Genomic DNA, 15,211 nt, shown 5'->3' with positions numbered 1-15,211 from the left:
TCCCGCGCTCGGGGCGGGCCGGGGCTGCCGGCGGAAGGCGCGGCCGCGCGCGCTGTCATGTGACCGGCGCAAGATGGCCGCGTTCCCCTGGTGAGGCTCCGGGAGCCGCCTGTGCCTCGCGGGGCGGGCTCGGGGGGCTGCGGGTTCCTCACGGCTGGGCGAGGGCTGCCGTCATGCTCAGCGACCCTCGCAGCCGGGGGGCTAAGGCGGGGGCGGCCACGGCTGTGCCAGAGGGGAAAGTGGGGGGCCTCTCCGCCCGCGGGGTGGGGGCAGTTCGGCCTGAGGGGACCGGGACCCCCGCGGGTGGCGGGGACAGCCGGGGCGCTGCCGTGGGAGCTCAGCCCGGCGCTGCAGTCTGAGACGCCCAAGGGTACATATCACATACAGAGACCCTGGCGTTACACTGAGCCCTGCTGCGGGACGGAGCCGCAGCTGTGAGCCGGGGGGGCGCCACGGCCGCTGGGCTCCCGTTATTTCCCGCTACAATAAGAAGCAGTTCCGAGCCCCGCTGGCTTCGCCAGGGTGTTGTCACGGAGCGGGGCAGGAGCGCTCCGGCCGCCGCCTCCGGGCGGGGTCACCGCGGGCCCGCTGCCCACCCGCCCCGCAGCGCCGGGGGAGCTGGAGGGCTCCTGCTGGGGATTTACCGGTACCAGCGCATTCAGCCTCTGTTCTCTTTCACAGGCTCTTTAGGAATACACAGGTGCAGAGTAGCAATTGCAGAGTGCAGGTGGCAATTGCAGTGGTGCTCATGTGTGGTTGAAATCCACTGTTAAAAGAGCAGCTGAAGCAGGGGTGTAATCATGCAGAGCATGAAATCCCAGCTTGGCCGGATTCTTATTTTTATTTTCTCTCAAAAGTTGGCTGCACTGCTGTTGCCAGGAAAGGAATGCTTGATCTCCTTTCCCTGGAAAGTAAGCAGAACATAATGCTGGAGCAAACTTGATCTTGTCTTCTGTATTAGCTCTGTTACAAGCTGTCTTATCACTTGAATAGCCACAAAAATGTACTTTTTAAAGACTTATTTGCAGGGTTTGCAGCTCCTATTCACTCCCATGTGTATATTATTACCATATGCACTTGCCCAGTGTGCTTACATTAATTGGAATGCAGTTGATTTTGGCCTGGGGATGCTGAGAGTGCTCTCAGTAGTTAAAGAAATGTTATAATTGTGTAGCCAGAAAGAGTTTGAAGATTTTCCACCCAGGTGCTGACTAACCCATGATGCAAATGAGGAAGAAGAATCATTGAACAATGGGACAATAGCAAAAAGAAAAGGAACTGGAGATCAAGAAAACAAATAAGCATGTAGATTTCACTGGACTCTTTCTCTTGCTCTGCTCTATCTCATTAGATATCAAAAGTTTCTCCTTGGAGTGGCACAACCATAAATTATCTAATTTGTAATTCTTTATTAAGGAAACTTGGACATGTTATTGTAGAAGAGCTGGCTGCTTAGTGCTGCTGAAATTCTTCCAAATGAGTTATGGCTTTGAGTAGAAATGGAATTATTTGGAAGTTTGGATTAATTCTAGTGGGAAGGATGTGTGTTGTGGGGGGGAAGTGCTCTTTGCTTTTGTTAGGAGTCTGATTAAAAATTTTTTGGGATCTCTCCTGATTTTCCTCATTCAGCTGAGGATGTGCTATAAACATTCTCAGGATCTTGAATGAAACAGAAAAGAACAATTAGCAGCTCTGCATGTTTCAAAGACTAAAAAAAGTACAACTGAATGGCTGAAAGTAAAATTTCTCCAGTTTTAGTTTTATGTTATGTCAGTAGAGAGAAATTTGGATCTTTATGTTTGCTTGTTTTTCAGTATGCTTTTTTTGGTAAATAAGCATAGATGTTGGATATGCTTCTCTATTAGTATGTGGTTATTTATATCCATGTATACTTTCCCTTCACCCTTTGTTTTTTAAGGCATGCAAGATCAAGGAACTATGTGTCAGAATCTGAAATGTGCAAGCTGGAATCTGTACCCTTGGATTTTGGTGATTACCATCCACTGAAACCCATTACAGTGAGTTTGTTTATGCTTTTGGAAAATGAATCTGAATTCAGATTGATTGTGTTCCTCTTTTTACATCTGTTACTTTAAAAGGCTTTGAGGTTGCTGGTGGTACTTGTGAAGTTGCTTTCTGTGTTAGTGGCCTGTTTTAGAGGCATCAAGGTTTATTCTGTTTGCCCTTCACAGAAGTTTTCTGGTGCTGTTATGTGTCAGAAACAGTCTCCTGACAAATACAGCACCTCCAGCTTGTAGGTTTTCTTGGTTGCATTAAATGCTGAATAATGGATAAATTTAAAATCAGATTGTTTCATTACAAATGGCCTGCATAATTGCCTGATGTAAGGTTTGGTTTTGAGTTAGCTTCCAGTCAGCTGTGTACTTTAAAACATTTATAATTTCTTTGATGTGTAAGAGGCTTTTAAAGATGTTCAGAAAAAACTCAGCTTCAAAGAGATGAGTTATCCACTAATGAATGATAAATGGGCAGCAGCTTCTGCCCAGGAAGGTCAGCAGGGAGAGAAGATGTTGGCCTGAGGTATGGATTTGATGTTCCAGGCTTGAGTCTTGTACAGGAAAAGTAAAGATGAAATTAAATAGCAAGAAAGAGTTGGGAGGACAGGGACAAACCTAATAAAATAGAGGAAGGGTACCAGAAAGATATTCACAGTGGTTGTTCTTACAATTTTGTAGACCTAGAATTGGAAGGGAAAAAGAAAAGCAGTGGAAATTCTTCTGAAGAGTGAGTGCCTCCACATTCAGAGAAAAGGGGGGGGGAAGAAAAAGAATTAAAGAAAAGTGAGGGAAGAGAAAGCCTTTTGGTTTAACAGTTCTGCATTTTTCTTTAGGTTACTGAATCCAAGACAAAGAAGATGAACAGGAAGGGAAGCACTTCTTCTACCTCCTCCTCTTCCTCCAGTTCAGTGATGGACCCGCTGAGCAGCGTGCTGGATGGCACTGATCCCTTGTCATTGTTTGCAGCAGCTGCAGATCCTGTGACTGCTGCTCCTCCCACGGTAACTCTGAGGGCTGCTAGCTCAACTAAGTAAAGGAAAACCAAAACCAAGCCAAAACCATAAAGCCAACCCTGGATAAAATGTATTGTCTCACCAGTGAAGAGCTTAATATAAGAAATATATCATATTAATAGAAATGTCTTTTTTATTTACCTGTTTTATGTTGACATATTTATTTAAATATGGATTTTAAAAAATATTGTAACTTTTGAAAGGATCAGCTAGCACTTGAAACATTAAGTTGACCTTTATCAGCCTTCTCCTCTTTTCCCAGATCTGTATTTAACTTTTGCACTTGTACTCCTCTAACAGGATGGTGCACGAAGGAAACGGGACAAAGATGAGAGCTCAGCAGTGGGAAGTGACTTTGAACCATGGTCAAGCAAACGTGGTGAAATCCTTGCTAGATACACAACAACAGAGAAGCTTTCTATTGTAAGTGGTGGCTGCCACAGTTGTTTTTATTTGTACTAGACCTTTAATGGATTTTGGATATTGCTATTTTATAATTCTTTCATGGATAAATACTGGTCCTCTAAATTTCAGTTTTCGTGTTGTAGAAAACTGAATCATAAGCTCTCACTTGTAAAGATTGTTTTAGAGCTGAGTCCCATTCTTTTGATATTTAGAAGTTATCACTTTGTCTTTTTGTAACCATCCAAATAACTTCTAGTCTTGCATCCGCTTCTAAATGATTAGAGGGTTGATTAGCAGTGTAATTACCCTGTGCATTCTTGGAATGCTAGTGAGTCCATGTTTTCTAACAGTCTGCTTTTTCTGCTTCCTCACAGAATCTGTACATGGGATCTGAAAAAGGTGAGCACTTTCTTTGCCAGTAACAGAGGTTGCTTGAGGCAGGGTGCAGTGACAGGTTTGTGGTCAAGAATTGTTGAAATGCTTTTTCCTGCCTCCTCCATTCTGACATCATGGTCCTTGCTTTTTTGTGGATAAGAAGCCTGGATGTTTGTTTAAAATAGTTATTGGAAATAAGGCACCTGACCACCTTGTCTTTTATTCCTATGGGCTGATGAATTTGTGATTATTTCACTGCACTGCCTTCCACTGTACCTTAGAACTTTCTTCCATTTAAACTGAGCAATGATGTTTTGAGGATCATGTTTATCAACTCTTCTGCTAGCTGGCAGAAAAGCAAACAAGTCCCTTGGGAACTTGTTCAGTTATTCTCTTTACATGAAAGTGATTTCAGCTGTATGCTGGGTGTTTAAAAAAGAACCAGATGTTAAATATTTTATTGTGTTTTCTAGCAAAGAGAATCTGGCTAGGTAATCATAGCATAGTAAATCAGAATTTTTCTATATGAATAAACGTGCAGCATTTCGGCATCTGCAAAAATAGAAAACACTTCTTTGCAATGAGAATGGTCAAACACTGAAATTGGATGAGCAGGCAGAGTGTGACTTCTATATCCTTAGATATTGTTAAATTGACTGGATACAACCCTGTGCAACTGTTATAATTTCAGAATTGAACCTGCTTTGAGGAAGAGAGTTGGATGCAGACCTCCACAGAGATTTTCTGTCCTTAAGTATTCTATGGTTCTATCTGGTGATTCTTTTCTTATTGGTAAAACTTGCAGAAAAATCCACTCATATTCAATTCTGCCTACTCATTGCCCTTGTTCAAAGTGAATGCACTGTAGGTGTGTTTAGATGTGTGTCTTCAGGAATAGTCACTAAAGGAATCAAACCACCTGTTTTCTGTCACAGAAGCTGACTGGTCCATGTCAGGCTCCTTCAGGGTTTGTTTCTCTTTAGAAGTCCCAGTGTTTAAATTTTAAAGAAACTTAAATCGTTAATTCATTGCAGGAAAAGCCACCACTACTGGTTCAGCAGTTTCTGAAAAAGTGAGGACAAGGTTAGAAGAACTGGATGATCTGGAAGAGGTGAGAAAGTTCTGATGAAATTACAGGATCATTATAACAGTGAAAGAAATTTGTAAAATAAAAATATTTTGTGAAACCTTTAAAAAAAGGTCCTGATTCTGCACATGCAGTATTTAGATAAGTATGTGCTTTCTGTGGGAATTCTCTAGTCATTTTAATCCTTATTGTTACAGGATTTGGGCAGAATCATATTTTTGTATCACTAGAAGTTGTGATTTGAAAATTTACCTGATCTGTTGCTGTTGATTTACCTTCTTACTGCTGTAAAACTTTGTGGAGCCCTATAGTCTTAACATCTGATAATTCTGGTTGCCCCTGTTGCAGAAACTGCATATGTCTACCTGAGTTTAATTTCAGTTACAATTATGAGCTTGATAGAAATACTGAGTACTGAAGTTATTTCTCAAGCTGCAGTATTTTACTGTGCAAAAGTGAGATGTTTGATAACCTACTTTCCTAAGACCTGAAGGGAAATTGTAATAAATTTTGTAGGATTCTCCTCCACGACATGATTTGAGTCTATAATAACAGCACTCTCCTTCCTTCCCTCCTGCTCTTCTTAAGAGGGTTTGTGTTTTCCTGCCAGGGATCACAGAAAGAGCTGTTGAATTTGACTCAGCAGGATTACATGAACAGAATTGAAGAACTGAACCAGTCTCTAAAGGATGCATGGTCCTCTGATCAGAAAGTAAAAGCTCTGAAAATAGTCATCCAGGTCAGTTTTATGTTTTTGTTCTACGCAGAACCAGTGAGTTTGGTGATATAACTTGTCCAGTTTCCTTCTTGGGAAAAGAGGGCTTTCTATTTTTCTATTTTTTTCTATTTTTTTCTATTTTTATTTTCTTTTTTTCTCCTCTAAAACACATTTCTTCCAGAGTTTTATGACTTCTGACAGTAGTTGGATTTTCAGCTTTGTTGTTACAGATTGGTTTTGACTAGGTTATGTGGGTGGGAATTGTCAGTGAGTCACCAAATGACAGATGTGGAAATGTTACCTGCTTTAAGGGTAGTTAGAACAAATACCATGTAGTGATGATCAGCTCTTTATAGGACATGTAATTTCCTTTCCTGCCCTCTTCCCCTTCAGCCCCTTGCCCCCTACAAATACTACCAGAATGGTTTTTTGAACATCAGCATTTTACCCATCCAAACTTAGTAGGGCAATTAAATAAAGGGATTTAGGACCTTGGCAAGCTACCAAAAACAGCTCCAGATTTTTTAAATTGTGTGTATGGGGTTTGTTTTTGTTTGTTTGAGAACTTGTCCATGGTCTTCCTTTGGGTCATTTGGGGTGATGTGCTTTGAGGAGGGCATGGGGAAATAGGACAGTTAAATGCTCTTTTGTTTGGCTTGGCCTTTAAAAAAGGCCAGAGGCAGAGTGCAGCAGAGGACAGATGAGATAATGACATCCTTAAAAGCTGTAAAACTGATGTAATGCTCATAGTCATCCAGTGGGGTTATATAAAGTCGGGATTTTTTGGTCATTCTGGATTCTCTTGTGAAAACTGCTTGAAGTAATTTCAGCTTAAATTGTGGTAAAGACGAAAAAGGAAATGAAACATTAATGAAGTGAGATCAAACAATTATATGTGACCTAGGGTGACTAATGTACTATTGTAATACTATGAAATCAGCACTATTATTGTTATTTTAAAAAATCCATATATAGGATTGTGAAGTGTGACTGTGGTCTTTGGATGAGAAGCAAAGCAGCAGGGATGTACTGTACTTACAGTGCTTTGTGTGAAATATATATATTTATATTTATTTATATATGTGTGTGTGATAATGCAGTGATAATCTGTGCATTGATACTTTTTGCAACTGGTTCACAAACAATTCTGAAATAATACAGTTTCTGACATGGGATCCAGTGCTTCCTTTTAGGAGAGTGGTACCAAAGCTGAATGTGTTTATCTCTGCTGAAGTGTTGTTCACTTTGCACTTAATGCTGCAGATGCTCATCACTGATTGAAAGACTGCCTAAGAATGGAATGGATACTTGTGTAATTAATGAATTTAAAATGTTCATGAAGGATAATAATTCTGTAGTTATAAAACAGGATAGGGTAGAACCCTCACTGAACTTTACTTGTTGTGCTTCTTCCTGCAGAGTGTTGTATCCTCTGAGAGCTGAGCAGTTCTCTTGGCATCAGGCTGTAGTTTTATACATAGTCGGTCATTATTATTACAGACTGGTTAGTATGCAGTAGGAGGAGTGAGTTTAGCTTCTGGTTAGGAAAATTTCTTCACCAAAAGGGTTCTCAATCACTGAACCAGTCTGCCCAGGGCAGTGGTGGCATCACCATCCTTGGAAGTATTTAAAGGATGTGTAGATGTGGCACTTGGGGATCTTTTTTATTGGTGATCTTGCCAGTGATGGTTTAAAGGTTGGACTCAACAGTCTTGAAGGTCTTTTCCAACCTAAGCAATTCTATGATTCTGTGATTCCTCAAGTGGCTTTTTGCAAGATACTTTACTTGTCAAGATGGAGTATGCTAAGCTACTTAGAGTAAGCTGAACTAAGTTGATTATGTCTGTGAGCTCTAAGAAAAATGGGAATCAAGTGTTTGTGCTGTGTGTCGGTCCTAAACAGCTGCTGAGGTACCTTTCTTTGAAGGTGACTGACCACACAGCAGGCAAGATTCTGCTTTGGTTGTAGCATGTAAATGCTCTCTCACCTGTCTTTCTGGTGCACTCTTCAAGTTACCCTGATGAATAAAGCAAAAAGACTGAGTGTGCCCCTTGTTTAAGCATCTTCAAATGTTGTGATTTCCTTCTTTAAACAGAGCAGTCTTGTGAGGTATTGGATTGCTTCCTGGATTTTTGAAATGTAACAAAAGTTTAGACTTTATTTATTCTACTGAGATTGAAGAACTGTCTCCTGGCGAAGGAGAGAGAAAGGACGGAGCTCATAGAAAATTTTTTCAGTCTTAGAGACCAGAGAAGACTCAGGGGTAGAGGCCACATTTGGCTTAAGCAAGGACAAAGATTTCTCTCCCCAGTCAGTCATTCACCTGTTTTCCTTTGGTAGAGGCTGGGGTTTTTTTGTGAGTAACCTTCTGCCAAAGTTTTTGACTCCAGTTTAATCTTGGAAAAAAATTAAATGGCTTCATTGTTCATATTGGCCCTTTCCACCTGTGAATATTCATCCAGCTTTTCTGGAGTAAAAACACAGACTTGTGTTGGCCTCTAAAAATGTTTCTTTGTTTTTGTTTTTTTTTTCTCCTTCTAGTGTTCTAAGCTTCTTTCAGACACAACAGTAATCCAGTTTTATCCAAGCAAATTTGTTTTAATTACAGATATCCTTGATACTTTTGGTAAGTATCTACTGTGCCAGTCTTACTACCCAAATGTTAATAAGATTATTTTTTTGTAATGTTAGAAAGCATCAAAGTTATCCAAAAAGGGCTGAAATTACTTTTAGTTTTAACATGGAATATTTCCAACATAAACATTTAGACACTGGTGATAAACATGGTATAAAATTGCAAAAAATCTCCCAAAGCAAAGTCCTTAAGAGAAAAATATTTCATTTTGTTGTTCTGTGCTTTATGTATTAGTAAATATCTAGAACAAAATGTTAGGAAAAATCATGATCTCTGCATTTTGAAATTAAAAACATGCTGTAATTATAAAAATATTTTGGATTTTAGCATCCTTTTGACTCAATGTGTCATTATTTTTGTATTTTGAACAATAGAAGTCAGAAAGTTTTCTTTGGCTGAATAAGGACTATGAGAATATCGTTACTGATTTTTTAAATATATTTTTGAACTTGTAAGTGAAATAGTCATCCACTTCATGTAACTCTCTTATTTTTCTGCCATGTTTTGGAAAATATTCACAATACCATTGAGAGTTGGAGTGTATTTTGGTGCCAGCAGGATATGCTACGATGGAGATCCAATTGTTTTTTCAGGTCCTGCTTCCTCTTTGTGCTCCTTCCTACTTGCTGAAGGCTGCTAGAGATAACATAATATCCAGAGTCAGCAAAGTCAGGACAGCAGCTGTCCTTTCCTGGCCTGGGAGAAATCTGACCTGTGTGTTACCTCTGCACTTCAGGGAGCCAGAGAATATTATAGTGTGAGAGGTGCTAAATCGCACTGAACGTTTCAGCCTCACTAGAGGGCAGCAAAATGTCAGTGCTCTAGGGAGTTTTTTCCATCTAATTTTGTTGTATGTTGTGAAGGGAACCTTTGTTACCAGCATTTTGTGTTTTACACTTTGTTAATTTGTTTTGATTTTTTTATTATTCTTTTTTTTTAACCAGGCAAACTGGTGTATGAAAGAATTCTGTCGATGTGTGTGGATAACCGAGTCTCTCTGCCAGGTAACTTTGTGTTTGTTTCCACTCTGCTCCAGGAAAAAAACATGGCCAACCTTGAGGAAGGTTAAATACAGACAAGGTTTCTGTCCATATTCAGTGTTTCCTCCTTCTTGCAATAGTATTATTTAAAATTTATATTAGCCTTTTAAAATAAACTATTTGAGTGCTTAAATCTCTCTTGTATGTTCTTGTCTTTATAGATTTGTATACATGTTTGTTACAGATTCTTTGTTTTTTCTTTTTTTTTTACAATTTCTGATTTTGGAAGAGCAGGGGCAGAGGTTGGATTTGTCAGTAGCAGCTCTGAGACGAGCTCCAAGTGCTTGAATTCAGGTTCTGAAATGTTATTTACTACAAGATTGTATATTTTCTTGTTATGTTCTCAGCTCTGACTTCTGCTTAAAAGAGCTGAAAAGCAAATGTATTGCCCGGTTTATTATTGTGCACTTAACTTCTTGATGAATGGAAAGAGAATACAGTTTTAAACCTAACAAGAAAAGTTACTTGTTTCCAGAAAGAATGTAACTATTTCTGGGTTGTTTTTTTCCCCAGATAACTTTTCTCCAGAGAGTGTTAATGATACAGCTAAAGAAACTTGCTTAAACTGGTTTTTCAAGATTGCTTCAATCAGAGAACTAATTCCCAGATTGTATCCTTGTCAAATGAGACTCTCACAGTGTGTCTGCAGGTTTTTTGTAGATTTTTCCAAATGTGAACATGTTTGTTTCAATAAAACCGACAGGATCTGATGTTTATACTGGCTTTGTTTTGTTTGTTTCAGGCTGTATGTTTTGAATGTACTTTTGAGTCGTGTTTCATTGTAAACTGAATGCTTAATTATTGGCTCTGTCACAGCTTGGCAGTGACAGAGATGAGGTGTGAAAAATTTTGAAACAAAATCCTGTAGATAAATTTCGAAAATCAGCAAAGTGTAGTGACATTAATTACAGAAGGCCTTAAAATAGTTTGGTCAATATCCATTTGGTGTATGTTTGCTTATGGTTTTTCAGTGGTGTGAACCTTAGTTTTGTTCCTTAACTTGGCTTCAATGTAGTTATGTGGAAGCAGCAATACTGAAGTGCAATAAGTTCCTCTCCAAAACGTAAGAATAGTGTTAAGTATGGGCAGGAAGGGAATGGGCAGACTTGGGAGCTAATTAAATGAATTAATTGTGTGTGATTAATGGTGGGTAGGGTCTTGCTAGAACTGAGAAGAAGCAGTACAGAGAGGTTTTGGAATTTTTCATGAGAATACCATGAAAAAATTAAAGGTGAACTGTGGTATACTTTGAAATACAGCAGTGCTCTCAGTTTTCAAACCTATATACAAATGTGACATCAGGTGTCCCAAATCCCAGTGCAAATTGAAAAGCAGTGGCTTCTGGGGGTGGAGGGGAAGGGAGATTGTTGACATGAGGAGTGTGGGGAAAAAAACAGGATAGAAAACTGAAAGGAAAATATTGATCTCATACTGGGAGAGATGGAGTAGGAGAAATAATTTAGGAGCAATGAACCACTATCTGTTGAAAACTTTGGTATAAGTTTAATGTTTTGCCAAACAGTGCCAGCTGCTGAGCAGAAAATGTTCCTTCCCTTGTAATTGTCCTTCAGTTATATTTTGAAATGAGTGTTGGAAGCCAAATTGCTACTACAGGAACAACTTTATTGTCCCTAAAAAGCAGTTCTTTTACTGCAATTAGTGGGCCTCATATCCAGCCACTAGTACAGCTCTGTCAAAAAGGACCTGTGGGAAAATGAGACATGGAGAGTTCTGCCAGTTCTGCTTGAAGCATCTGCTTTCCTTACACTGAGTTACAGCTTTTCCATAGCTCTGCTGTTCTTGAAGCTGGAGAAGGAGTTCTTTTTAGTTTTATTTGTCTTGTTCTGAATAGCAAATACTGCAATTTGAATATAACACATGTATTACTGTACACAGAAATTTTATTTATGAAATAAGTTTTTGTGCTACTATCCTTTTTCTTTGATAGATATTTCTATAACTCATGCTCAATTTTTAGTCTACAAGGCAGCTACTGAAGTTATCTGTAGGGGATGTAATTCTGTTGTTGACTGTTGAAGCTCATTTTCATTTCTGATAAAACCAGAAATTAATCATTTTCATTTCTGATAAAAACAGGGGCATTTCGGAGTGTCTGCCACGGTTAACATCTATGATTAGAGGAATTGGAGACCCACTGGTTGCAGTCTATGCCAGAGCATACCTGTGCAGGGTAGGCTGTAATTTACCTCCTCTGGTCCGTACCAAAGAGTTCCTGCAGCTAGTGCTGCCACTGCTTCAGGGAACTGCCACGTTTATCTCAGTTAGTCAGCAGCCTGTCTCTTCCTTTCAACAAACAAAAAATTATTTCTCTTCTGTTTTACAGATGGGGAACCTCTCTTTAAGTGTTTGTAATAAGTAAGAATAATTTTCTGTGCTGCTGTAGGCTGCTGCAGTGCACTGGAGTAGGCACTGATTTCCTCAGTGCTTACAGACACTTGGAGCTGATGTTAGGATGGTGTTTAAGAACAGCTGTAACTGCCTCAGGGTGGTTGTTAGTGGACATGACTGTAATAGTAAGCAAGGAAATAATCAGTCAAAAGCATGTGATTCAATGCTGTTTGTTGATTTGATGTGTGTGACTTGGGTGTAATCCTTCAGCAAATGCTTTTTTATCTCACTCTGAAGGAGAATTGATAGATGCCAATAAAGTCTTTTTCTTTTAATACAGGTTGGGATGGAAGTGGCACCACAACTCAAAGAAAGCCTGAATAAAAACTTCTTTGACTTTCTCCTAACATTTAAACAAGTAAGCAAATAAGTGTTTTATTTGCAAAATCATATAAATACACTCCTTAATCATACTGCCACATACTTCAAAAAAATCTCAGAAGTTCTCAAATTTAGATTAAGGGTGTTCCTGTATTCAGATATAGTATGGGAAACTTTACTTACATTCTGGTAAGTTGAAACTTCTCTATTCAGCATGTTTCCAGACTTGAATAATATATGTTAGGAGCTTGATATTTTCCCCCAGCTTGCAAGGAATGCTTCAGAATATCTGTATCTTTGTGCTATGATCTGTTTAATTTCCATTCATATACAAACTTTAACCAGTTTATCATATCTCCCATTAAATACCTTTTCACAGAAACACATTTTTGTCTCTTATTTCAACAGATCCATGGGGATACAGTTCAGAACCAGCTGGTGGTGCAATGTGTGGAGATCCCTTTGTATCTGACCCTATATTCTCCTGCTATAGACTGGATTTTACAGTGTATTGCATACCATGCTCCAGATGTAAGTGAACATGGTAATGCTCAATGCTAAAGTTGTAGTGAAGAGTTAATTTTGCCTGCTAAAAAACAACCCCTCAGTCAGTTTTTACATGAGTGTGAAGGCAAGTAAAAAGAGCCTACACAGGCCTGTCTGATGCTCTCTGCTGTACAGGAAGAATGTTTGTTTGCTTCCACAAAGCTCAGGTGTGACCACTTCAAGTTCAGAGGCAGTATTCCTGTTTGTTTCCTGCTGTCCTTTAGCTAGTTTAATGTTTATTTAGTGAATTAATCCTTTGTTCTGTCATACAGCTATACAAATGATTTGACTAAACTGTAGCTTAACACAGTGAACAGGCTGTTTCAATCTCTTTCAGTCTGGCAGAGTTTTCACCACTCCTGCCAGAGGTAACTGACCTGGCTGGCAAATAGTGATTACCTTCAGCAATGGCATGGGTGAAGGATTGCAGATTTGACTTCCATAAAATGGTGGTTTTGATTGAAATGCCATTATACCTATTCCAGAAGATGTGTTTTATGTTTAGCTGCACCATTGTTTTTTTGTGCTGTAAATACAGGGTAAAACAGGACTATTGGAAAGATAATTAAAACAGCTTTTAGTAGATTTCAGTACAGTAAAGAAAGCTGAATGTATTTGCAAAGTCTCTATTCACTAATTTTAATAAATAATTGTTCCAGGTTCTGCTTACTGAGATGATGGAGAGATGCAAGAAGTTGGGGAACAAGTAAGTGTGGCAGAGTGTAGAAGACAGGAGTCTGTAATGAGTACCCCGAGTCCCTGCAATAATGTTCTCTCTTCCTCTTTTGGAAACAGTTTGGATGCATAGTGCAGCTTTCATTCTCCCAGTAGCTTATTAAGTCATGATTATGAACATCTGTTTTCCAGAGGTGAATTCTGAAATATGGTAGATTACTTGTCAAGCTAAAGTTAATTAGTTTAACTTGGTTGCTGCATTCTGGCTCCTCAGCCAAACTCTAGGACATTAATGTGTTCTCCCTTAGCCATGTCTCTGATGCCTGGTTTTGCTGCACTTTTCTGGGTTTTCCTCCCCTTCTTTCCCCTGTCTTCCACTGGCTACAGTCAGGCCATTCATGCATGCAGCAAGGGAAGTTGTAAAGCTGCTGGCAACCTTTGGAAGGTGGTAATACTTAGGGATTTGCTTTTTTCAACATTAAATTAGTATCTCAAATGTCTCCTAGAAGTCTTTGTGCAGGATAGTCATGTTCAGGAGGATGGTCTGGTCTGAAAGTTGGATGTACTGACTGGGTTTTGTGAATGCAGTCTGGCCTGCTGATGGGCTCCTCTTTGCATTTTATTGGGTAGCTTGGCTGAGTTCTGTGAGTTTTCTGCTATTTTTTTTCGTATTGCTTTGCACAGTCCAGTTCTGCAGTAGCTGAGGAACTAAAATAAGTTAATCACTTAGCTGAGGAATGCCAGCATTCTGTGACTGAGCTAAGGAGTGGGGGAAAGCATGATTTTAAAAATAGGCTGTGAAAGTGGTATTGTATCAGAGGGTATAGAACAGACAAAAATGATTTGTACATTCTCTGAATGTACAAATTGTTTTGGATAGGTATCGATTTGTTTTGTGGAATTTACTTGGAAATCAACTTTCAGCATTTTTCACTGTAAAGATGGGCTTCTCCTCTTTGTTCCTGTTTGTTCTTTGAAGAAATAAAATGTTGAGTATAATATGGGGTTTTTTTGAAAGAAATGTTTTTGGGACATGTCTTTTTTATTGGGAAGTTGAGTAACCCAGTTTAAAACAGTAGTCTTCTTTCAAAGGGGAGTTCTGTGTTTTTGTGTCTTCCCATGACAGTCAAGGTACTGCAAAGCAAGAGGCATCGGTATATAAATCTTGAAATAATCTCAGTATGTTCCATGAGCTACTTTGCAGCCATCTAAGTGAAAAGGGACAGCCTTCTCTCTGTATTGCAGACCTAATTACCTGGAAGTGCTTGTCTAATGATAAAATGCAAATTCCAGTCAAATTGGGATGGGACCACTAAGGCTCAGGCAGAAACACAGAAGCTGCTGGGTTATTTTAAGCACTTCACAGAATTTCCTTCAAGGTAAACTGCCCTGCATTCAAACTGTCTGTTTCACACTAGTGAAGGGCACAGAGTTTTATGAGGCAGCTTCCTGAGCTAACTCATGGCTGAGGAAACTGGATGTTACAGTGGTGCAGGGAGTTCACTCTTCCACTGTGGCTTTGGCTTGATAGTAACACAAATGCCTGTCTGAATGGTTAATCAGAAATGTCTAAATATGTCATTGCCAGTTATCACATGACCATGGCTTTGGATTTATTTCAATCCTATCAATGCAGCTGCTAGAAATGTGGCTTTTATAATGCATTTATAATTAATTAAGAAAAATGTCAATAGGGATTTGCCCTCCCTGAGTATTCTTCTGAACTGTAGTTAAACAGAGAGTTTCTAAATGTCAGCTACTCCAGGTTTCCTTGATATTTCTAGTAAATTCCTGCTAAAATGATGGCTTCAAAAACACCTGTGTGGAAGAAGTATTTTACAGACTGGGTTACCTTTCCTTACCTGGTGGCTTAATGTTTTCTTGTTTTGCTTATGCATCATTAATCCTCATCAAAGCAAGCTCAATTTGTTTGAGGTGCTTTTTTTCCTTATCCTCTTTCTTTTTTCAA

At 39.3% G+C, this 15,211-nt stretch overlaps 1 protein-coding gene across 1 annotated transcript in view; it reads left to right on the top strand.

Annotated features, from left to right (window-relative positions):
- Positions 1-63: 63 nt before the first annotated feature.
- VPS35L (VPS35 endosomal protein sorting factor like) overlaps positions 64-15,211 on the top strand; it is a 44,455-nt gene continuing 29,307 nt past the window's right edge. Inside the window, exons 1-15 of the mRNA XM_030958068.1 lie at positions 64-90; positions 1,919-2,018; positions 2,852-3,019; positions 3,332-3,454; positions 3,811-3,835; positions 4,846-4,922; positions 5,509-5,637; positions 8,158-8,242; positions 9,196-9,255; positions 9,805-9,901; positions 10,307-10,354; positions 11,389-11,482; positions 11,981-12,058; positions 12,430-12,552; positions 13,227-13,273. Coding sequence (XP_030813928.1) covers positions 74-90; positions 1,919-2,018; positions 2,852-3,019; positions 3,332-3,454; positions 3,811-3,835; positions 4,846-4,922; positions 5,509-5,637; positions 8,158-8,242; positions 9,196-9,255; positions 9,805-9,901; positions 10,307-10,354; positions 11,389-11,482; positions 11,981-12,058; positions 12,430-12,552; positions 13,227-13,273 — 1,271 coding nt within the window. The 5' untranslated portion in view covers positions 64-73. The remainder of the gene's footprint in view (positions 91-1,918; positions 2,019-2,851; positions 3,020-3,331; positions 3,455-3,810; positions 3,836-4,845; positions 4,923-5,508; positions 5,638-8,157; positions 8,243-9,195; positions 9,256-9,804; positions 9,902-10,306; positions 10,355-11,388; positions 11,483-11,980; positions 12,059-12,429; positions 12,553-13,226; positions 13,274-15,211) is intronic.

This window comes from Camarhynchus parvulus, chromosome 14 (genome assembly GCF_901933205.1).
Source record: "Camarhynchus parvulus chromosome 14, STF_HiC, whole genome shotgun sequence".
NCBI lineage: Eukaryota > Metazoa > Chordata > Aves > Passeriformes > Thraupidae > Camarhynchus > Camarhynchus parvulus.
This window is presented reverse-complemented; position numbering and strand designations above follow the sequence as displayed.